This window comes from Ranitomeya imitator, chromosome 1, assembly GCF_032444005.1.
Source record: "Ranitomeya imitator isolate aRanImi1 chromosome 1, aRanImi1.pri, whole genome shotgun sequence".
NCBI lineage: Eukaryota > Metazoa > Chordata > Amphibia > Anura > Dendrobatidae > Ranitomeya > Ranitomeya imitator.
The window spans coordinates 891,945,727-891,969,120 of NC_091282.1; the positions used below are offsets into that span (position 1 = coordinate 891,945,727).

Here is a 23,394-nt window from a genome sequence, read left to right on the forward strand (position 1 = left end):
GGCGCTCTGCTCCCCGCAGTGTCCCCGGCGTTCCGCTTCCCGCAGTCAGTGTCCCTGGCGCTCCGCTCCCCGCAGTCAGTGTCCCCGGCGCTACGCTCCCCGCAGTCAGTGTCCCCGGCGCTCCGCTGCTTACTCCCGCAGTCAGTGTCCCCGGCGCCCGCTCCATACTCCCCTCCGGTCACCGCTAACACAGGGTTAATGCCGGTGGTAACGGACCGCGTTGCCACAGGTAACGCATTCCATTACCGCCGCTATTAACCCTGTGTGTCCCCAACCTTTTACTATTGATGCTGCCTATGCGGCATCAATAGTAAAAAAAGTAATGTTAAAAATAGTAAAAAAAAAAAACAAAAAAACAAAACCTGCTATACTCACCCTCCGTTGTCCGCTGAGACGCTCGCTCCTGCCGCCATCTTCCTTTCCCAGCGATGCTTTGCGAAATTACCCGCGAGACCGCTAAGTCATATGGGTAATTTCGCAAAGCATCCTGGGAACGCAAGATGGCGCCAGCCGCGCGCCCATCTGCACAGGATCCCAGGAGGCAGAGAGATGGGACGCAGAGGAGCAGCGATGAGAATGGTGAGTATGTTAAACTACAAGGGGCCCTCGGTTCGCTAGGGGAGTATGTTTATTTTTTTAACCTGTGACATACGTGGCTTGGTAATATACTACGTCACTGGGCAATATACTACGTGGCTCTGTGCTGTATACTACATGGCTGGACAATATACTACGTCGCTGGGCAATATACTATGTGGCTCTGCTGTATACTACGTGGCTGGACAATATACTACGTGGCTTTGTGCTGTATACTAAGTCGCTGTGCAATATACTACGTGGCTCTGTGCTGTATACTACGTCGCTGTGCAATATACTACGTGGCTCTGTGCTGTATACTACGTGGCTGGACAATATACTACGTCGCTGGGCAATATACTACGTGGCTCTGCTGTATACTACGTGGCTCTGTGCTGTATACTACGTGGCTGGGCAATATACTACGTGACTGGGCAATATACTACGTAACTGGGCAATATACTACGTCGCCGGGCAATATACTACGTGGACATGCATATTCTAGAATACTCGATGCGTTAGAATCGGGCCACAATCTAGTATATATATATTTTACTAATGCATGACTCAAAACGCATTACAAACCACAGCAGTCTTTCAGTTGTTAATATATGTGCCAGAGTCAAAAACTAACATCAAAAGCAAGGTGATGTCACATATTCCATTAATTCATTTTGTACAACCTATCTAGCACAGTATTGTGGATACCTTTAGAAACACAAGTCACAATGCATATTTTTTTCGAAAATTTAAATCAAGAAAAAAGAAACAAAACAATACTTATTATTGTGATGTAGATAAAGGAGACTTTACCAAAAATCTGTATGTACTATGTACTCCAGCTGTCAAGTGATGGATCTGTACAGCAAGTAGTAGGGAAAGTTGTTAAAGATTTTATTCAATAAGAAAGAATATAAGTAGGAGTGGGCTTCCTGAATATTTTTACTTTTATTCATAATGTCATTTTTAGAGCTAGAGATCTTTGCAGATTTCTTAAACACTTTCTAAAAGAAAAAAAAAAGTTCTGACCACTGACCAATATAAAATATAAATAACTCTCAAAAGCAGAAATTTAAACATGCTCACTACCTGCAGTCTCCACTCGAGGGAGAATGGGAGCTAATGTAATCAATTACAGACAGCACATTGTGCAGAATGGTTCACTGCTCCCTCTAGTGGTAACTGAAGGCAAACCGCTGAGGGACTCGCTATAAAAATAACAAAAATGTTCTGTGGCCATTCAGTCTACACCCGAATCATCGTCATACCCAATTGTGGTGGAAACTGCCATTGCAACTACTCAAATATGGCTCAAAGCATTTATCATATGTATGTTGGAAGGGCTCCAAAAGTGACAAAGTGTGAGCCATCTCATTGATTATGCAGTGTAAATACGTGTGGGTGAACGGATACCTTTATTCTAGGCAACTTGTGTTGGCATGTAGAAAATACAGTTACAATTATTTATACCTATGAATCATTTAGTGTAGTGTGAAAATGTAGGTCATCAGCCAAACAGGTTTGGCTAATAGATTAAATGACAGTCTATAATTAGGTTGTTTTGTATGATGCTCATTAGCATCATTACAATTAGGAGACGAGTCATATGTTGTTTTATACAGCAAGGATCTTAGCAAAAAAAAAAAAAGGTAATTAGGAAACAGGTTTATTTAATAATAAAAAAAAAAAAAAAAGCTCCTCTCCCATCTCCAGGCAGAGGTTTTCCTTGTATTTGCCTCCTCTTGTTGTGAGGGTTCATTTAGGTCCAGGTGCTGTCATTGCATACGACAGGTTGCACAGAAATACCACTGGCTTCTACACGCTCCACGTGAGCCCACCGTCTGGGTCAGTGCCGCACAAGTCATCCCATTAACTTTTGCCTTTAGTCCTCATCCAGGTTTTCAATCTCTTTTGGGAAGAATGTGTGGCAATCGATAAAAAGGGCTTCACTTGTAGCACTGGTGAGAATGGACCTTTCCACAAAGGGACCTAAGAAAACAACATTTTAGTGATGAGAACTTGTATGTCCATCATTGGAGACATCTATACTGAAGACCATTATATCTGGTACTTGCAGAATATGAAACATCCTAGTTTTAATTAGTTTTTAAGTTTTACAAATAAATTAGTGAAAACTAGCATACTGTAAGAGCAATGTACTGTACAGAAAAGAGTGACCACTGTGCCACAATCTTCTGGTGGGATTGATAGCATGCAGGTAGGTGCCACGTGTCCTAGCAGGGCCACTGTGTGATTGTAGTGTAAACACCACAACCGCACTAGCAGCATAAACTTCCCATAAAAATAACTTTATTAGTACAAAACACATAAAAAACTGTACAGCAGGTAATTGGACAACAGGGAAACGCAGGACACGCACTACATGTCGGTACACATGCCCGCAGGCTCAGAGCAGATTAGCTGCGACGGTATAGAAATACTAAAACAGGTATAAGCCATACACTGTGGGACCCATACTTAATAATATAGGGAATCAATGCCCCAGACAGCGCACATAGTAACATACCAGAATAACACCAGTGTATAGTAAGTATAACTACCTGATACCATGCACAGCCAAAGACTCCGAGCACACCCGACGTACGTTTCGGAGCTACCCGCTCCTTCCTCAGGGGGCCCATGCTGCTGTGCGGTTGTGGTGTTTACCTATGGTTGGCAGTTGTTTTCCTGACTACTGTCTGGAGATACACGCAGTGGTGTACCTATATGATTCTGTTATTATTGATTCTGGGTAACTCTGCATGGCTATGTATGTAACAATCTTCTTTTACGTGACTGTAGTGTGTACAGAATATGTGGATTATCTACACACAAAGAAGATCACACAGACTTGTACACAGCATAGTAAGGTCACCCATACACATCAGACTTAAGTCCACTCGACCCACTGATATCCATAGGTTTGTAGGACAGTCTACTGTTTATGGGGGTGACGGCTGACTGATGGTCGGAATGATGTCAGTCGAACATGACCAATTTCTGACTGTCAGTCGGTAGCCTTCTCATAGAGAACACGAGTGCTTGGCTCGAATCAGAACTCCTGTATTTGCGAGTGTCAGCTGAGATTGCTGTCAGCCATGTGATCGGTCAATGGCCATCTAGAGTGCATGGCCAGCTTAAATCTATACTGGTACTGTTCTCCAAGGACCCGTGCCTGGCAACGTTTTTGGGAACTATAAACTGTATATTAACATGAATATTACCCATAGGATATGTACAGTAACTTGCTTTTTCAGATTTTGACTCTTTCTTATCATGGGTGTATCTTATGATCCAGGGGGAAAAGTCACTAGTTCAGAAATGATGGCAAATGGATGGTGAAACTGTTCTAGCTTGTCTAACATGAGGGCAATATAAAGAAAAAGCCCAAACGGCTCAGTCGGGGGTTCATCTAAATTATACCCTAATTGAGTGCAAGAAAAGGTAGAGGATGAGATGCCCAGATGAAGCATATATACTGGTAGTTTTGATAATTTTACTGTGTAGGTGCTGCCACGACTGGCAGTGTAAGCCTGTGAGTCCATACAGTTAAGGCCCCGTCACACTGGACGATATCGCTAGCGATCCGTGACGTTGCAGCGTTCTGGCTAGCGATATCGTCCAGTGTGAAAGGCAGCAGCGATCAGGCCCCTGCTGTGATATCGCTGGTCGGGGCAGAAAGGCCAGGACTTTATTTCGTCGCTGGCTCTCCCGCTGACATCGCTGAATCGGCGTGTGTGACGCCGATTCAGCGATGTCTTTGCTGGTAACCAGGGTGAACATCGGGTTACTAAGCGCAGGGCCGCGCTTAGTAACCCGATGTTTACCCTGGTTACCATCGTTAAAGTAAAAGAAACAACCACTACATACTTACCTTCCGCTGTCTGTCCCCGGCGATGTGCTTCTCTGCTCTGGCTGTGAGCGCCGGGCAGCCGGAAAGCAGAGCGGTGACGTCACCGCTCTGCTTTCCGGCCGCTGTGCTCACAGTGAGTGCAGAGAAGCAGAGCGCCGGGGACAGACAGCGGTAGGTAAGTATGTAGCGTTTTTTTTTTTACGTTTACGCTGGTAACCTGCGTGGTGGCCCTGCGCTTAGTAACCCAATGTTTACCCTGGTTACCGGCATCGTTGGTCGCTGGAGAGCTGTCTGTGTGACAGCTCTCCAGCGACCAAACAGCGACGCTGCAGCGATCTGGATCGTTGTCGGTATCGCTGCAGCGTCGCTTAGTGTGACGGTACCTTTAGAGCGGTCACTATCTCTGTATGGGAGGAGGATGCACGACTCACTAGCTTGCTCTATGGTCCTGTCAGTCCATTTATAAAACTTCTTACATAAAAAAGGCAAATGGAATTACCGTACTATATAACCTTGCTGGGCTCAATAGCTCCTCTGTTCTATGTTGCCCTAAAGGCAGTGAGGCATAGGCACTAAAAGGCTACAGACTCCTTTGACATGCAAAAAAATTATTTATACATTTTAGTTAATACCGTTCATTAATAAAAAAAAAAAAAGGTTGCAATAAGATTGTTTGCAATTTTCATTCCTTTTCAGACCCCCTAAGTCCTGTATACTGCTCCTATAGTTGTAGGCAGTAAGGGTATGTGCAGATGTTCAGTAATTGCACCAGATTTTTCTGCTTCAAAAACTGATGTGTTGATAGGAAAAATACCATGTAAAGTACACGTGTTTTTGCGAAAATGTTATGTTTTTTTAAACTTCTGTTTTTTCCCCATGCTTTGGAAAAAATGAAAAATGCAACAAAAACAGTAAAAAATGTTTTTGACATGCTGCAGATTTGAGACTGCTTCAAATAAGCAAGTAAAAAATAAGCAAGATGTGCATGAGACTTCAAGAATCCCATACACGTTGCTGGAATCAGGAAGTGCATCAGTTTTTTGACCACTGCATGGAGAGAACATGACAAAAACGCAGCAAATACTTAACAAGTGCACACACCCTAATTCTTGCTGGATGTGAGGTCTGCGCTGTTATCGTCATTCCTCAACGGCTTTCCCAGTATAGAGGGATGATGCGTTGTAATACCTAAAAACGTTAAAGCTTTCCCCCACCCTACTTGTATTTCTAATACTGAAAGAATGGTGGGGGACGGCAGAAAAAGTTGTCAGTGAAACTATCAATGTTTTCAAGGGTGTATTGTTGAAAAACTTCTCACCAGTAAATTCTCATTTTACAATTTCATAACATTGACAACAACAATACTACCTCACCCGCGGAGTCGGACATGCGGCACATCTCTCCAGACTGCAGCATGTCTATTGCTCTTGCAAAGATGCGAGTCTCCACAAGATAAATCTCACACAGAATGTATTGATTGCGGTAAATCCGCCTGGTTCAATGAACGCATGCGGATTTACCTGCGTTCAATAGAAGGAAGCTATGGTCACAGCGTACATGTGCTGCTTCCAAAGCGCTGCCAATTCCTGATTGTGTGCACATTCCCTAACTTGTTCCATACAATTTGTTGCCCATCTCAGGCAGCACCTACTAATAGACAAGGAGAAACAAGTAGACCTTTCTACTTTGATTGTCTTCCTCTGTTTGTTGGGATGACTTGAGAATGCTGGTTGATGACAGGCTAGAGAAGGCACCACCTACAAGTCGTAGAAGGCTTTGTCATTACGATTTTGGACACAATCTGTTTAAGGCCGGGGTCACACTAGCGTATTGCATGATGCGAGAGCATCAGATGCAATATGCTAATGACACTCGGCTCCTGCTCGCAGCAGTGCAGGAGCCGAGTGTCATGCGTCTGTGCTCCGATTCTCTCGCAAAAGGGAGGATCGGAGCACAGCTGCGGAGGAGGCGGAGAAATGAATTTCTCCATCTCCTCCATTGCTGGGGTCCGCTTATAGCGCACATCACTCAGATGATATCCGAGTGGTGTGCGCTGTCTCACTCGCACTCATAGGCTTATATGGGTGCGAGTGAGCCGAGAGTTTTCCTCGGTCCGAGACAATCGAAGCATGCTGCGATTGTCTCGGACCGAGGAAAACAGCCGACAAAAAGTCGGCTGGTGGGAGCGGCCCCATATGGTAACATTGGTCCGAGTGCAATGCGATTTTTTATCGCATTGCACTCGGCCGTATTACGGTCTAGTGTGACCCCGGCCTTACACTTAGGCTTCTAATTTCAATTCAGAGAATTTTTTAGTATTTTGCATTGATACCTACATTTTGGGTACTAAAGTATTTTTCACGTATCAAGTAAAATATAAGGTAACACAAATACTTACCAAAGCTTAATGGTTTGTGTTTGCAAACATCCTTTACAAGGGCATCGAGATTGGCAGCTATGTGCTCAACGGGCATGTCCAGCTGGAAAGAAAGATGATATCAATATGCTTATGGCAAGACTAAGCAAGAACACAAGCATGCTTTTCAACTGTACAGACCAAAGGTAAACTGCAATGTACTCAGAACACATTTTACTAGGAGGTACAGAGCTCTCATTTTTGCTGCATTTCTCTTTGAAATTATCAAACTATGGTACATTAAACCTGAGATACCTGGCTGAAACTCATTTGTAGGTTTTCCGCTGCCAAGCCTTATTAGGGTGAAGTCTGAAAGAAGCCTAGTATAATCAGCTGGCATCTGGGTCATGATGGTGGAAAGAAAGCTCAGTAGGTCAGTTTCTTAGAAACCGGAGGAAGTACATGGATACAACTTTTTTGGCAGGGGCACATGAAGTTTGGCAAATCATTAAAGAATGCAGTAGGTACGGGTTCTGTACACAACCTGAGGCTCACCAGCTGCTACTCCTCCCTGTCTGTGTACCTATCCGTGGCCACATTTCTTGTGAAGACGCAGCTTTAACACCATGTTGTAACTTATATATCGATATAATCCACATATGATTTATCAAATTACAATGCACGTTACAAACTATACGCGTTTTTTTTTCCATAGCTGGATTCACAAGTCTGCTGTTTTCAGAGACAAAATGCGTCAAAGTCAGTATAATTTGTGTGATTGTCCAGGAGAAATCAGTTTCCGAGTAGAATTTCAAGCAGAATTTGCTTATGTGTGTACTATATTGTTTTCAGTTAAATATTAATCCACTTTGTCTTAAGGCCCATTTACACTGGCCGATAATCTGTTATATTCCAATATTAAGTGCGTAGATATGACCCTTAAAATTCTAATTTATTATTGCATAATTACCGTAAACACCTAAAAGGAAAAACCCTGAGGCTATGTGCACATGTAGGAAATGTGGTGCAGAATTTTCTGCACAAAATCCGCATCCCCTGGCAGAATCCACAGCTGCGGATTTACTGCGGTTTTTATGCGGATTTTGTGCAGATTTACTGCGGAATTGATGCGGATTTGCTGCGGAATTGATGCGGATTTTGTGCTGATTTTCTGCAGTTTTTGCCACTGCGGATTTCTATCATGGAGGAGTGCAGAAACGCTGCAGATCCACACAAAAGAAGTGACATGCACTTCTTTTAAATCCGCAACAATTCCGCACTGATTTTTCCGCATCATCAGCACAACTTTTTTTTTTACCCATTGATTTACATTGTACTGTAAATCACAGTGCTGATCTGCAGCGTTTCTGCGCGGAAAGATCCGCTGCGGATCCGCACAAAATCTGTATTGTGTGCACATAGCCTTAGTGTACAACAGTACTCGATAAATACAAACAAGGTCTAAAATAAAGACCAATAGATCATGAATAATTCACATCTATGCAGTCAGAAAATCCAAGAGAACGCCACTTCCTGCGTCTCCTTGAAATGATCTATGATATATATAATTATATCCAATAAGTCACAATATCAGGAAGCACAAGTGGACTAAATTAGTTCTCTAGACTAGGTCTCAGGTACTACCACACATGGCACCCTGCCTACCAGCGGAAGTAGGCACCCTAGATACAATGTTTGGCACCCCTGCTCTACGGTGGCTCCCCCTCACTTGCCCTATATGCCCCACAATAGCAGATAATATATAGGGAACCTAGGCTAGACAGTCATCAACTACACTAAAGGAGGGGTAAGAATAGCAGGACACAACTTGATATATAAAAGGGTGGAGATTACTTATTATGAGGTAACGTATGTCAATAGACGCCTGCTTCTATGCCTCTGCCATGATGCATTTCTTCTTAGATGCTTGCTCTCTCCCCAGCTCTGGGTATTCACTTGATTATGGGAGGGAGCAAGAGGGGCTCACTGCTGTATGACACTGGGCCCCTCTCACTCCCGCCAGTAATCTTAATTGAGTGGCCCTATAAAGGCTGCATGGTCTGCCGCTATGGGCAGTATGCCCCTGACTGTAAGAGCCCCTTGCGCCTCCAGGCCCCGATGCAGATGCACCAGTGGTATGTCCGCCCTTAATCTGGATATTATACAAAGGTCCTAATTGGACTATCAGTATCAGATACCTTTTATTATGCTGTACCTAGGCATAGCATCAAATTTATAGAGTCTTTGTGTACTCCTGTATTTTTACTGTCTGCAGGCAATCGACCCCTTTATCTGCTCTATACCGTCTTTTGTGCAGTTTTTTCATCACTCACCCTGTATATTTACACAAGGTTAATGTGTTTGGTCATAATGGGGCAATTCTTTCTCTGGTTTTTAATTGTTTTTATTATGTGTTTTTGGTATCAATAAAGAGATTTGATTTGACTGATTATACATTCTTGTGTTCATTATATTATAAGGGATATTTTAGTGCCTTTATGCACCACCTCCCTTTTTTCTCACCGATACCTTTTATTCACACTTGTTTAAATGCGGACGTGTGAATGACGCCTAACTGTGTAATGTTAATGGGTTGAGTGCCTGAACGATGTGCCCAATAATGCTTGTTCATTGTGCATGAAATGGTTTTCACTCGCGTAAACTTTCAAAAATTGTATAATGCAAATGGGAGATTATTCCCTCTATTAGATCAGAATATAGGATGAGCGGAAATTCAAGTGCAAGATATGGTTCTGTCTGCGTGAGCTTAATACCCAATGTTACAATCGTTATTCAACCATTTCATTCACAATTCTCAGCCTATACACACACTTGTCTAACATTGTTTGCTTGCCGTGAGTTACGATCACGTTGTTCATGGTATTAACAATCATCTGCTTGTGTAAACTAACCCGTATGGTCAAGGATGAAATACATGCATTCAGATTTACAGCTGCATTGCATATTCCATCTTGACAACCAAAATAAAATTGATTGCAGAGTTATTGCGAACATATCTAATTCATAATGTGACCAGATGTCGAGCACATGCTAATCAATAGTCCAGATTAAAAGCAGCTATAAATACGACAGTTAAAGAACAAAGGGTTATTATAGCTGTCCGAGTAGAAATAAATCACCAATGTAAGACATGTTCGCACCCAGTGTATAAGAACCATTAATAATCATTTTTTTGAAAATGAAGACCTCAATACAGCAGTGCCCTTTCTTATTTGTTCAATCATGGAGGTTTACCGTAATCAGAGTATAAAGGATGCATGTAACGCATTAACAAGTCATTAAAAGTGCACCAGATTTATCAAAATGGCATGTCATGATAAAAAAGGCACAAAATAATCAGAATTACAGCTAACGCTAAGGCACAGTTGAGATTTGAAGAGAGGAATTTCCTGGGGTAGGAGACAATATAATGCATACTATATTGTCCCTTACCCCAAGAAAATTCCTTTCGTCAAATCCCAACTGTGCCTTAAAGGGTTAATTCACCTCTGGATCCCACGTATTATTCGTGTGAGGAACTGATCTCACAACCACATGTATTTGGTTTTACAGAACAGACTCTTCCAATATTCCGAGCCGACTAAATGCTTGCAGTGCTCTTGCTCTGGGGATTAACCAGTCTGCAGTGGCAGGTGTAAAGATGTCACTTCCCAGTCACAGCTGTAGGGAAAATCCAACAGGACCACCGCTTTTTAGCAGTTTTATCAAGTCAACAGAAACGTCTTCTGGTGTTATTGCAATCTAGCAGGCACAGGACTAGATGCAGTTTGTAACCACTTTTGTGGTCTCTTCTACAGCCGGTAGCTCGTGGAGGACTATGCAGCCAACAAAATGAGCAGAAATGCCACGGCCCCATTAGACATGACAATCACAATATTGCCGGATGCCCCTCAGGCATGGCTGATGGTTCTAGGCAGTCCCAGATTAACTCTGCTAGTAAGTAATGTCAAGATAGGGGGTTGTAGTGTCCTATAAATGGGGCATCTAATTACAATGAAAAACAGCAAAATTAAAAGAGCCACTAGCGGTCTTTTATGACTTTAGTGTGTGATAATACCATAAAAAAGGTATAATGACTAGCACAAAAAATTCAAAGATAAAGTATACAAAAAACAAAAACAAACAGTCATCATAGTCGCCCTGTTCAGACTATGCATATTGCATGACTAGAAAAGAAGCGACAGATTTGCTCTTCTGCTTCAGGCAGTCTAGTAATTTTTAATACTGGATTATTTCTGGTTCACATATATAAATACATACTAAGTGTCAATTACAGTAACATGCAAGTAGCACACATTATGTGGCGTTATCACTCCTCCATTGAAGTAAAGAATCTTACAAAACTGCAGTTTGCGCTTTAAAAGCATACATATACGACCGATATTAAAACACACATTAATATGGATAGTGTAATAGATGACAAAACACTGACCATAAGCTTTTCACTCGTGTCTCCTACAGCCCGTGCCTTATCAATGGCCAAGATCATTACAATGCGTACCCTGCATATTTGCAGCTTCTCTTCATTTAGGCTTTCCTACATATGAATTCTCTGAACCCAAATTCCACATATGAATTCTGCGATATAAAGCTTTCATAAAATAGAGATGCAACAAAACTATCATCCAAAAGTGGAAAAAGCTACGGTAGTTTTCAATTTCGAAATGATAAAAAATGTAATGCACTGATAAAAGTTTTACACTGCGCCTTCCTTGGACACAAGTACTTACTCAGGTCCCTAATCAGTTATTAGCAGTCCAGCTGGAGATGCCGATCAGTCCAGTTCTGTGTCAATGACCATACTATCCGAGAGCTGGGAGGAGAGCACAACCTCGCTTTCAGAACTTCTCGCTTTACAGCAAAGAGAGTAGAGAAGAGCCAGGCAAGTAAGGAAGTACAGTCCGACAATAAACCAAACTAAAGCTCCTAAAACAGCGATGCAGATCGATCCCCCTTCCATGCTGTCAGAAGCAGGTTCATCTCATCTTCCTGTCTCAGCAGGGAAGACAAAGTAATGGAAAGAACAGCAGGAGGGAAAGGAGACTACGTAAGATGTGAGGTAGCCAAAACAAACAAACTGTGTTCGCAAACATACATCATAATTTGAAGTAGAATTAAATACTTCCGAAGTGACTGATAAAGGGAGAAAGAAAAAAACGTAGACATTGCATCAAAACGAGCACAACGAAAAAAAGAAAAAAATTTATGGCATTGGGCAAAATGGCTGAACCTTGGGATACACATTCTCCAGCCCTTTAATGGCATTCTGTGCGGCCAACATTTATGTGGAAACAGAAATGCTTGTGTCCGTCTAGCTGTTGACATGTTGATTACTTTACCATGTCAATTACAGATAGGTAACATACCGTTTTCCCGAAAAAACACCTACCACGAAATTAAGCCCTAACATGATTTTTTTACAGGATTTTAGGCGCATGCTTGAAATTTAAGCCCTACTCCAAAAATAATCCATAGTTACAGTCAGGGGTGGCACTAGGGGGGAGTCAAACTGGGCAATCACCCAGGGCCCACACTCTCGGAAGCCCCCAGCATTTCCATTACAAGGTTAAGATGAACACCTAGCCTGTTTATATGCCGAGCTAGCCAGGTGCACTAATCAAAGCCTGCAGATCTAAGAGTTAACCCTAGCCTTCCTAGCATTGCTACAATGTATACACATGTCTATGTATGTGCATATACATGTTGTAGCGTGGCTAAGGGTCGTATAGTCGACCGGAGGCATGTGTCACAGAGTTGGCTTGTCTCTGTGATGTACATAAGCACTAAGGGATCATTTAGTGCACTTGGGTCCGGGTTACGGGTAGCTGTGAGAGATGTACCTCTATATGTGTTTAAGGACCTGCAGTGATGTCACGACCACATGACTAATCATGTGATGGGTTCCTGGGTGTGGTTATAGCTATATAATGTAGGCTACTGCTTAACACAGGACCTGTATGTTTTTTCATCAGCATGTGCAAACAGTAGATTATTGTGCATTCAAAAAGGATCTCAAGAAATTCATGATGAAATTCATGGTTTGAATGTTGATGTTCCAAAATGTGATGACATGATTATATTTGAATACATGTTGATTTTTTATGTTCAAAAATAAATTTGGATGGTTATTCATGGAAAAAGAAAATAAAACATCCCCTCAAAATTAACACATCTTTCGGAGGCAAAAATAATATAAGACCCCAACATGCCCCCTCAACACCTGACTGTGTATATGAATCAGGGGTTTAACCCCTAAGTGAACAAGCTAATTTTGACCTTAATGAACAGGCCATTTTTTTTTTTTTATTTAAATCTAACCAGTGTCACTTTATGTGGAACTATTCAATGGATCCCACTGATTCTGCGATTGTTTTTTTTGCGACATTATATTTCATGATAGTGGTAACATTTATTTAATATGGACTTGAGTTTGTAAAAATTTTGTAATTTTCAAACTTTTAAATTCTTATGCCCTTAAACCAGAAAGTTATATCTCACAAAATAGTTCATAAACAACATTTACCACTTGTCTACTTTACATCCACATCATTGTTAAACAATCTTTTTTGTTAGGAAGTTAGAAGGGTTAACAGTGTTTTTCTTTCTCATTTTTCCAACAAAATTTACACAACTTTTTTTTTTTATTTTTTAGGGACCACATCACATTTGAAGTGACTTTAGGGGGCCTATGTGACGACACAGCATTTTATCTTAATTAACCAGACGTCTATTTTCAGTAAGCCGGGAGGAACAGACTTCTCTATATGTTAACTTTTCAATTTGTTTTCTTGACCAACCAGAAAGAAACACATAGACTTATAACATGCTTTGAACAAAAAAAAAAAAAAAAAAGAGCATGAACCGCACCTCCAAAAATTATACTTTGATCTAAAGCCGGCAGGCAAAAATTAATAACACTGAACATGAGGTTTTCAGTTTAACATTCTGATCAGACTGTATGAAGCCCACTGCCACGTCACGGCAAACCTCGTAGTGGGTCCTACCACCCTAATGGAGCGCAGCCGTGCGGCGACCACCTCCCCAGCGGCAATGCACCAGCAGGACTTCTCGCGAGATTTCGCAATGTATTACTAGGAACGCTAGCTGCCGGGAGCATCGCTGCGCGGGAACGCCAGTAGGTTAGAATACTGCAATTTTTTATTTTTTTTACCTGGTTTGTGTTGTGCACATAGCCTCGACAGATCCGTCAGAAAGACGGGCCCAGTGCACACATTTTCCACAATCTGCACAGGATCCGTCATTTTAACGTCTTGACGGATCCTGTGCAGATTTGGAAGACGGAAGTGTGAAAGAGGCCTAAGAGATCAAACTCGGATTTGGAGTATCATTACCATAATCGAGCCGATTCTCTTGCAAGTAACCTTGGCCTGACATGCACAATCTTCTCTTTTACAAAGAAGATATTACATCTATTTTTTGTTAGTGCATGATAAAACAAGCAACTTTTTCTTTTTTTTATTTAAATGTGCCCCGTTACCTGGATAATCATATTTTTGTTTCATTTTTCTACAGCTATTGCCAAGAGGACCAGCCACTGCTGCCACCTACCAGTGATGGCCGAATATGCACAGTGCTTACAAGCTCTTACATACTGAGCTGGTAAGCACTGCTTTGAGTCTGACTGGGATCTTTGGGGAGTGTTGATCTCTAATTCCAACCACATCTCTCCTACCCTACTGTGGCTGCAGAAGGCAGGCAGCATGGTATTGCAGCATAAAAGCACAGACAATTAAGGCCAGCAATGCAATGATACTGGCCTGAATTGTCAATCAAGCAGGAGTGCCCACCACCTCCCAGTAATCAGGAAGTCTGGAGGGAGGGGAGTTGTAGAAGAATGAAGACTAGAACCACCCTTTAATTTAAAAAAGTATAATTACTCGTATTACGAAAGCACAACAGCATGACAAAGCCTCAGGTTTCCATATAAAAGTGTTTGCATCATGCTTAATTTTAATTATATTGTTTTCCAAAAATACAGCTGTATTATTTACTGTAGCTTTCAGGCCGCATATTACATAGAAGTCAAAGTTATTCTTAACACTATTAATCACTACAACGTAAAAGGAATTCTCTCTTGTGACAGTATAGAATTGGTGGGGGTCTCAGGGCAGCCTATTACATGAAGCTTCATACAAGTATGTTCAACGAAATGGCCGCCAACGACAATGTAACCAACTTCTGCACATGTGGATGCCATTTCACCACAGCGGGCTACTTTGCCATACAGTGATCAAACCCTTCAAAAATAAAGAGGTGAACATCGTAAAATCTTACGGATTTATTGAGATGCTGCTTTTTTGAGTATTGGTTTGTACTGTACTGTTGCTGCTGCCAAAGCTGAGGAATAATGTAAAATGCTTTCTAGCCATCTCACTTCTATGGGCCAAAACCCTGATCATGGACACAGCCAAAGGAAGACATTCTTACGTTGGCTAAGAGCATACCTTTCACATGGGAAATTATCTTCCGCCACTTTTTAAATAGAGTACGGGAATTTGAATAGCAGTCTCAGTTGTCTGTGTGGCACCCTAAACATGTCATTCATTGAAATTAATGATTAATCATGTAATCAAAAGGATGAGTACACTAGACTGGGAGTCGCATTTACAAAGAAGTTTTTAGTTCTGCCTTCTAAAGGAGGTAGGAGGCTGTGATATCAATTTACAGAAATAGGTCTCATAGACAGAGGATGCTATTGTAAGCCAGCTCCCTTAGAATACATTACAAACGGGATTTTAATGTCCTCTCTACATGCAGGTCTGCGGCAAAATGCACACAGGTAATGTATGATGTCCCACAGATTGGATCCCTCATCATCACTGAAATAAGTGAGATCAATGATGACAATTTGCAACACAATTAAGGGTGCAGACTTTGAAAATCCACACTGTGGAATTGATGTGTGCAAATGTTGCACAGGAAAAATCTGTAGCATGTATCTATTACGAAACAAAATTTTCATGAGTGTGGCCAGTCTAATCCTGCACATATCAGATCACCACAAGTTTTTGGCAAGGCAGTTGGGATCATAAAAGTTTGTGCAGGAAACAGCTGCCGTTATCCCATGTGGAGATCTTTTCTTTCAGGAAATGGGTTTATGACGGGAGAAGCGGAGCCCCATTGTACTTACCGTAGCTATTTTTGTCTCTATTAAGCATTCATTTTCTACAATGTACTCGTAGCTGGTTTCAAAAAGCTTCATCATGTTGGCAACATCATTTCCGACAGAACCTAGAACAAAAGAATACCTATGAGAGGTGAGAAGTTTTTACATTTGAACATCTGCATTTTATTAAACAAAATCTGGGTTTTCAGCAATATTGGTCACAAATCTACGCTCAAGTGATGATTTAGGGAAAAAAAATAAGAAGCATGGGCTTGGTGTAGTTTATTAGCTACAGCAATTTCCCTAATATGGCACCCACAGAATTGTATACAGAACTTTGTATCACTGCTTACAAGTATCTCTGGATATTCCCAATTGTGACTGTTCCTTATTCATATGAATAGCAGTAATATACCAAAATGAGCTCCAATGCGGATAATGGTTAAGTCTGGCATTTACAGTTCAGTATGGTCTGGCAGATTTAGGAAAAATAAAATAACAATAGGATCCCGTTCATTTCTGCTGGTGGCAATTCTCAGTCAGATGGATCTATACTGTCGGTAATATGGGCGAAATAAAATATGGAAAAATATCACTGAATTTAATGTCCACTTCGAGGCTTTGTGGATGCAAAGTGTAGCTACAAGATGGAGTTTAAAACACTGTCCATACACTTTAGATAGTTGTCAGCTGAATAGTCGTCATTTGGCTGATCGTTCGGCTTGCAGCTATTTCGCTGTATCATGCACTTCTGTGTGTCACGCAGTGCCTTGGTACTGTGGGCGCTAACTAGGTCCCTAAAACTAAGGGTGCCCTAGTTTATCCATGTCTCCCGGATTACTACTGAAGGTGGAGATGCCTGGTCCACGTGCCTTGCTATACTCCTATATTAACTGTTATCTGTCTCCTCCTACAACCAGGGAGGTGGAATGCCGAAGTTTATAGGAGAACAATAACCAGACAAGCAATGGAAGATGGACAGGGATTAATGAAAATAGCAATTATACAAACTACACTCACCAAACAACACGGAGTAGAACACAGGGGAGTAAAAGGAAGGAGAAACCAAATAGGAGAGGATGAGGATCTACAATCTCCTGAACAAATCTCAAAACACCAACTCCAACCATGAACTATCCCTCCAACTTCAAACCAGGCATTTCTGTAATACAGGAATCGGTTCACAATTATCTCCACCACCAGGAAAATAACGAGGTAAGGCATCCGCCTTAATGCTCATATCCTCCGGCCTACAAATCACCAAAAAAATGAATCTGGTGAAGAACAATGGCCTTCTTGACTGTCTAGGTGTCAGACGCTTTTCAAACTCCAAATATAAAAGATATTTATGATCAGTGACTACCATGACCGGATGTACTGCCCCTTTCAAAAAATGATGCCACTATTCAAAAGCCCACTTTATTACCACTAAGTTCCCCATTACAATGTCAGTTTTTCTCAGCGGACGATAGCTTCTTTGAAAAGTATGCACACGACCACCATTTATTTGGAGATGCACCCTGCGACAATACAGCTCCAACTCCCACTTCAGTGCCTCACTGACCGGACTGGACCATTGTGACTCGAGGTCAGGCAAATATATCAATATGTCATCAATATTTAATTTACAAAGTGCTGAAAGACAGCGAGAACATTTGTCAATCCAAATGGCATCACAAGGTTCTCAGTGTCCCTCAGGCGTATTAAAGGCAGTCTTCCACTCATCTTCCTCCTTCATGAGATTAAATGCCCCCATGAAATCCAGTTTAGAAAACCATTGTGCCCTGACAATCTGGTTTAAGAGGTACAGAATGAGAAGAGGCTATGAATCCTGAACCATGATCCGAATAAGTTTGTGGAAATCTCGGCATGGGCGTAACCCCCATCTTTTTTCTTAACGAAAAAATAAGCTGCAATGGGAGATGAGGAAGGTACAATATGACCCTTTGCCAGACTTTTTGCAATATTGTCCTTATATAACCCGCTCTTAGGCAGCTTGGCTCTAGCAATAAGGATGATGAAGAGGGAGTTATTGACACCCCTGTTCCGAAAACACAGTCCTGAAGTCAGACAGGTATTCTAACAGTAACAGGGGATCCACCCTGGCTAACCGGGTGCCCAAGCAGTGTCTTGCTCCACACTACCACCACAAAAAAAAAACACTCCCTTTTACGCCAAACTGCAGGGTGACTAATAAAACAAGTCATCCCCCCAATTACATGGGTACCTTGGTTGACTCAGCCCTAGGTTCCCTTGACTCCAGACACCCTGATAATTGGGGTGTCTTTATGTCTCTGGAGAAGACATAGGGGATCCACACGCATAGCCAGAGTCATGGCTGCCTCCAGGGAAATCGGGGTCTCATAACAGAGCAAAGATATCCTTTACCCTCATAAAATGCCACTGACAGAACTGACTACAGAGTGCAAGGTCATTCTACTTAGTATCCGTGGACCACCTACGGAACTAGGAGCAATAATAATCAGCAGGCCGGTCTCGCTGCTGAATGTGACAGTTTGGATTTGGCCAGAGAGACACAGTCGTCGTATATATGACCCAGATCCTGAAAACGATTTCTCAAACATACAAAGTTACTGACAGACACTTGTGGGAGAAAATGCCCAGGCTTGGGGGACACACTGGAGTAGAGAAATTACAATCCCTACCCGTTACTCCTCGGTACCTGAGAACGGAATTTAAAATAAAGTTTACAGGCCTTCCTGAAAACAAACAAACTTATCTCAACCCCCAGAGAACTTATCCGATAGAGCGATCTTGGGATCCACCCGGGGTTGCCCATGAGTCATAGGCCCCAAGCCTCAAGTGTCTGGGTGCTGCAAAACAACTGTGTGCAAGTTTGCCACCTCCAAGCTGAATTGCTGCAGTTGTCCTGCCAGAGCAGCCACTGGATCCTTGATGAATCAAAACAGGTATTTGCCAGTGTTAATGTCACACACTGCCCATACACTTTAGATGGCTGTCAGCTGAATGGTGGTCATTTGGCTGATCGTTCGGTTGGCAGGTATTTTGCTCTGCCAAGCACTCCTGAGTGTCGTGCAGTGCCTTGGTACTATGGGCACTAACCAGATCCCTGTAACTAGCGGCGCCCTAGCCTAACCTTGTCCACCAGATTACTCCTGAAGGAGGAGCCAGGTCCATATGCCTTGCTGTGCTTCTATATCAACCTTCATTTGTCCCCCTGCGCCATCCAGGGAAGTGGGAAGCTGAAGTGTAAAGGATAATACTAACCAGACAAACAAGGGAAGACAGACCGGGATAAACAAAAATAGCAAGCATACTAAATACACTCACCAAACAACAGAGTTGAACACATGGGAGTAAAAGGAAGGACAAACCAAATGGAAGATGAGGATCTGCCCACAAACAAAACTCCAAGCAGCATCTCCTGAACATATCTCCAAATGCCAACTCCAACCACGAACTACACCTCCAACTTCAAACCAGGCTGTTAGAACTAACACTGGCAATTCCTAAGTGCGAGAGACGAGCATGCATAGCAGAGTAGAGCTGTAAACAAACAGCTGAGACAGTCCAGGTAGGAAAACTCCAGGAGCTTCAACTGAACAGATACACCATTGCACTGCCAGCAAAGGAAAAACCTGCTCTGTTTAATAAGATGGTGAAGTACTTCTAACCAGTGCAGGAGTTCGTGAATCCTGAGGCCGCAATCTTCTGGCCCCTCTCTCTCACGGTTTTACTGTGAAACTGTTTGCTATTAGAAAGATCAGACATGCCAGATCCTTAACTCCCTCAACAATCAATTTCCCGGGCGTCCCATACACATTAGACTCTCAGCTGAACCCATTGTTATCAGCGTGTTCGGACGATATTAGTATATAGGGGGCTTTAGAGGCCAGACATTTTTTGCCTACATACTCCAGACATGTAAATCTCATTTCACTAGGGGCGATTATGCAGTAATCAGAAATGTACATTACACAGTTGACAGAGTTGTGCTTTTTCAGCTCCGAAACTGGTAAAATCCAGCCTCTGGCAGCACTGAACAGCTGATCAATGAGGGTGCTGGGTTTTGGACCCCCCACTGATCTGATATTATACATATCATATTAATAGCATAGGTCATCAATATGAAAGTAGTGGAATGACCCTTTAACCATCAGTCTCTGCAGAGTAGAGGCAGCGATTAGAACACTAAAGGTTTTGGGCTACGGTATATCCCCTCTAAAAATTTGTACTTCGTTTACATTTACCATCTGGGCTGACATACTACATTTAATCACTTAGGGCTTATTTCCATTTGCGAGAAACACGTCCGTGTCTCGCATGTGGAAACGAAGCTCTGGTGCCGGCACTCCAGAGCGGAGCGTGCAGCCGCATAGCAATACATGCAGCCGCACGCTCCGCTCCGGAGTGCCGGCACCAGAGCTTCGTTTCCACATGCGAGACACGGACGTGTTTCTTGCAAATGGAAACAAGCCCTTAAAGTGAACCTGTCACCAGGTTTGGCAGATACGAGTTATGGCCATCACCTTTCAGGGCTTATCTACAGCATTCTATAATGCTGTAGATAAGCCGCCAATCTGACCTGCAAGAGAAGAAAAATAACTTATTATACTCACCTAGTGGCAGGTCCTGTTCCGGCACCTCCCATCTTCTTGCGATGCCACCCTCCTGCTTGCTTCACTAGCTCCATGGCATCGCGCTCCTGAGCAGGCATACTTATCTGCCATGTTGAGGGCAGAGCAAATTCCTGTAGTGCGCAGGCGCAGGGCCTCTCTGACCTTTCCCAGCTCCTGTGCACTTCAGTACTTAAGTACGCCTGCGCAGGAGCGTGTAGCCCATGTGGATGATGTACAGACGCGTCATCCACATGAAGCAAACAGGAAAACGGCATTGCAAGAAGATGGGAGGTGCCGAACCAGAACCGGCGACACCCACTGGACCGGACTACCCCAGGTGACAATAATAATAGTTATTTTTCTTCTATTGCAGGTCGGAACGAGGCTTATCCACAGCATTATAAGCATGCTGTGTATAAGCCCTGAAAGGCAGTGGTTGTAACTCGTATCGGCCAAACCTGGAGACAGGTTCCCTTTAATGCCCCATGATTGATAATTCAGTCATGGAGCAGATAGTCATGCTGCATGCATCCGAAACACAACCCTTCGGCTACACGATTTTGAAACCAAATCATGCGGCCATTGAGCATCACAGCGAGTGGTGTTTCAGATGCAGCAAGACTCATTGTTTGCAATCAAACTTATAATGAATTTCCTTTAGCGAGCAATTAAAGGAGTTGTCCAGAACTTTTATATTGATGGCCTAGCCTGATAGACTGCAAATAGGTGATGGGTGGGATTGCAATGCCCAGCACAAGTGGCAGTTGCCGTCTAAATTAAGGAGCCAGAATCTGAGTCTAACAGCCGAAGATGTGTTAACCATTGAAATGCCACGGCCAATCTCTGATGGCAGCATGTGAACGGAACACGCATTAAGGACGAGATCGAGGAACCGATGGCTTACCATGGCAGCCAGGGACCCTGAAGGCCCCCTTTCACCTGCCTGTCACTGCCATCTTGCTCAACAACAAATGTATTGAAGTTTGCTATTGCCGAAATCATACAGACCTGGAGAATCACATTTCCCAGTGATTTTTATTGAACAATGAAGGCCACTTAAAATTTTGTACCCATTGTTCAGTACATTGTATGGTAAAATTAATGTCATTCGAAACGGCTGCTCGACCTACTAAAAACAATCCCTCATATGACTATGCTAACAAAAAAAAAAAATTATGTCTCTTGTAACGAGAGTAGGAAAAAAAGTGTGCCTGTGTTACGAAACAGACCACCACCTTGTTCTTTAACAGATTCACTGTACAAATCCAGGAATTTTTTACAGCCCACATGTTATGTAAGCCATCAATCCAGCTAGAAACCTGTTTAGTTCAGTTCTGTTGCCATTGTTACCATTATTTGCAATTTAAACCTTGAATAAATAATGGGATGGGATTAATCAGAGCAGGAAACCTTGCATTATTCGGGCTCTCCTGATATTACTAAGATTGCCTTTATTTTATTTATTAGAGTTTATTTCTTTAGAATGATGGCACACGCCAAGTCTTGCTGCATGAGTCCGAAACGCAGCCCTCTGGCTACACAATCTTGAAGCCAAATCATGCGGTCATTGAGCATCACAGCGAGTGGTGTTTCAGATGCAGCAAGACTCATTGTGTGCCACCAACCTTACAATGGTTTTCCTTTAACAAGCAATTAAAGGAGTTGTCCAGGACTTTTATATCGATGGCCTAGCCTTAAGGTACCGTCACACTAAGCGACGCTGCAGCGATACCGACAACGATCCGGATCGCTGCAGCGTCACTGTTTGGTCGCTGGAGAGCTGTCACACAGACAGCTCTCCAGTGACCAACGATCCCGAGGTCCCCGGTAACCAGGGTAAACATCGGGTTACTAAGCGCAGGGCCGCGCTTAGTAACCCGATGTTTACCCTCGTTACCATCGTTAAAGTAAAAAAAACAACCACTACATACTTACCTACCGCTGTCTGTCCCCGGCGCTGTGCTTCTCTGCTCTGGCTGTGAGCGCCGGGCAGCCGGAAAGCAGAGCGGTGACGTCACCGCTCTGCTTTCCGGCCGCTGTGCTCACAGCCAGAGCAGAGAAGCACAGCGCCGGGGACAGACAGCGGAAGGTAAGTATGTAGTGGTTGTTTTTTTTACTTTAACGATGGTAACCAGGGTAAACATCAGGTTACTAAGCGCGGCCCTGCGCTTAGTAACCCGATGTTTACCCTGGTTACCAGCGAAGACATCGCTGAATCGGCGTCACACACGCCGATTCAGCGATGTCAGCGGGAGATCCAGCGACGAAACAAAGTTCTGGACTTTCTTCCCCGACCAGCGATATCACAGCAGGGGCCTGATCGCTGCTGCCTGTCACACTGGACGATATCGCTAGCCAGGACGCTGCAACGTCACGGATCGCTAGCGATATCGTCTAGTGTGACGGTACCTTTAGGACAGGTTGTAAATATGTGATAGGTGGGATTGCGACACTCAGTACCACCACTGATCAACTGTTTCTGTGGCACACGGCAGCCAGACATGCTCAGTTACAGAGCGGAACTACAGAGCTATGCCACCTGCACAGTAGCCGCAACCTATTGATTCAAATAAGGGGCAGATATGCAGTAAGCGGCTGTGATCACTGTACAGTTGACAGTGCAATTTAGTTCGGCTCTGCAACAGAGCCGCTAAGCACCACTAGGGATAGCTGATCGAACCTACGGATAGGCCATCAGTATAAAAGCCCTGGTCAATCCCTCTACTATTCTTCAATTTGCATGTGTAGCCATAGTGAGTTTTTGGAGAAACACCGGATTACTTACCGGTAATACTCTTTTATAGAGCCACGACAGCACCCACTTGAGAGAGGGGAGCCGCCCCTAGGAACAGGAAACCCT

The 23,394-nt window shown here is 43.1% G+C and overlaps 1 protein-coding gene across 1 annotated transcript in view; it reads right to left on the bottom strand.

Annotated features, from left to right (window-relative positions):
* Positions 1 to 1,505: 1,505 nt before the first annotated feature.
* The window catches only part of MRPL1 (mitochondrial ribosomal protein L1), a 74,901-nt gene continuing 53,012 nt past the window's right edge, over positions 1,506 to 23,394 (bottom strand). The window contains exons 7-9 of the mRNA XM_069743212.1: positions 15,958 to 16,058; positions 6,828 to 6,909; positions 1,506 to 2,565 (exon numbers count right to left, since the gene is read on the bottom strand). Of these exons, the coding sequence (XP_069599313.1) occupies positions 2,459 to 2,565; positions 6,828 to 6,909; positions 15,958 to 16,058 (290 nt within the window). The 3' untranslated portion in view covers positions 1,506 to 2,458. The remainder of the gene's footprint in view (positions 2,566 to 6,827; positions 6,910 to 15,957; positions 16,059 to 23,394) is intronic.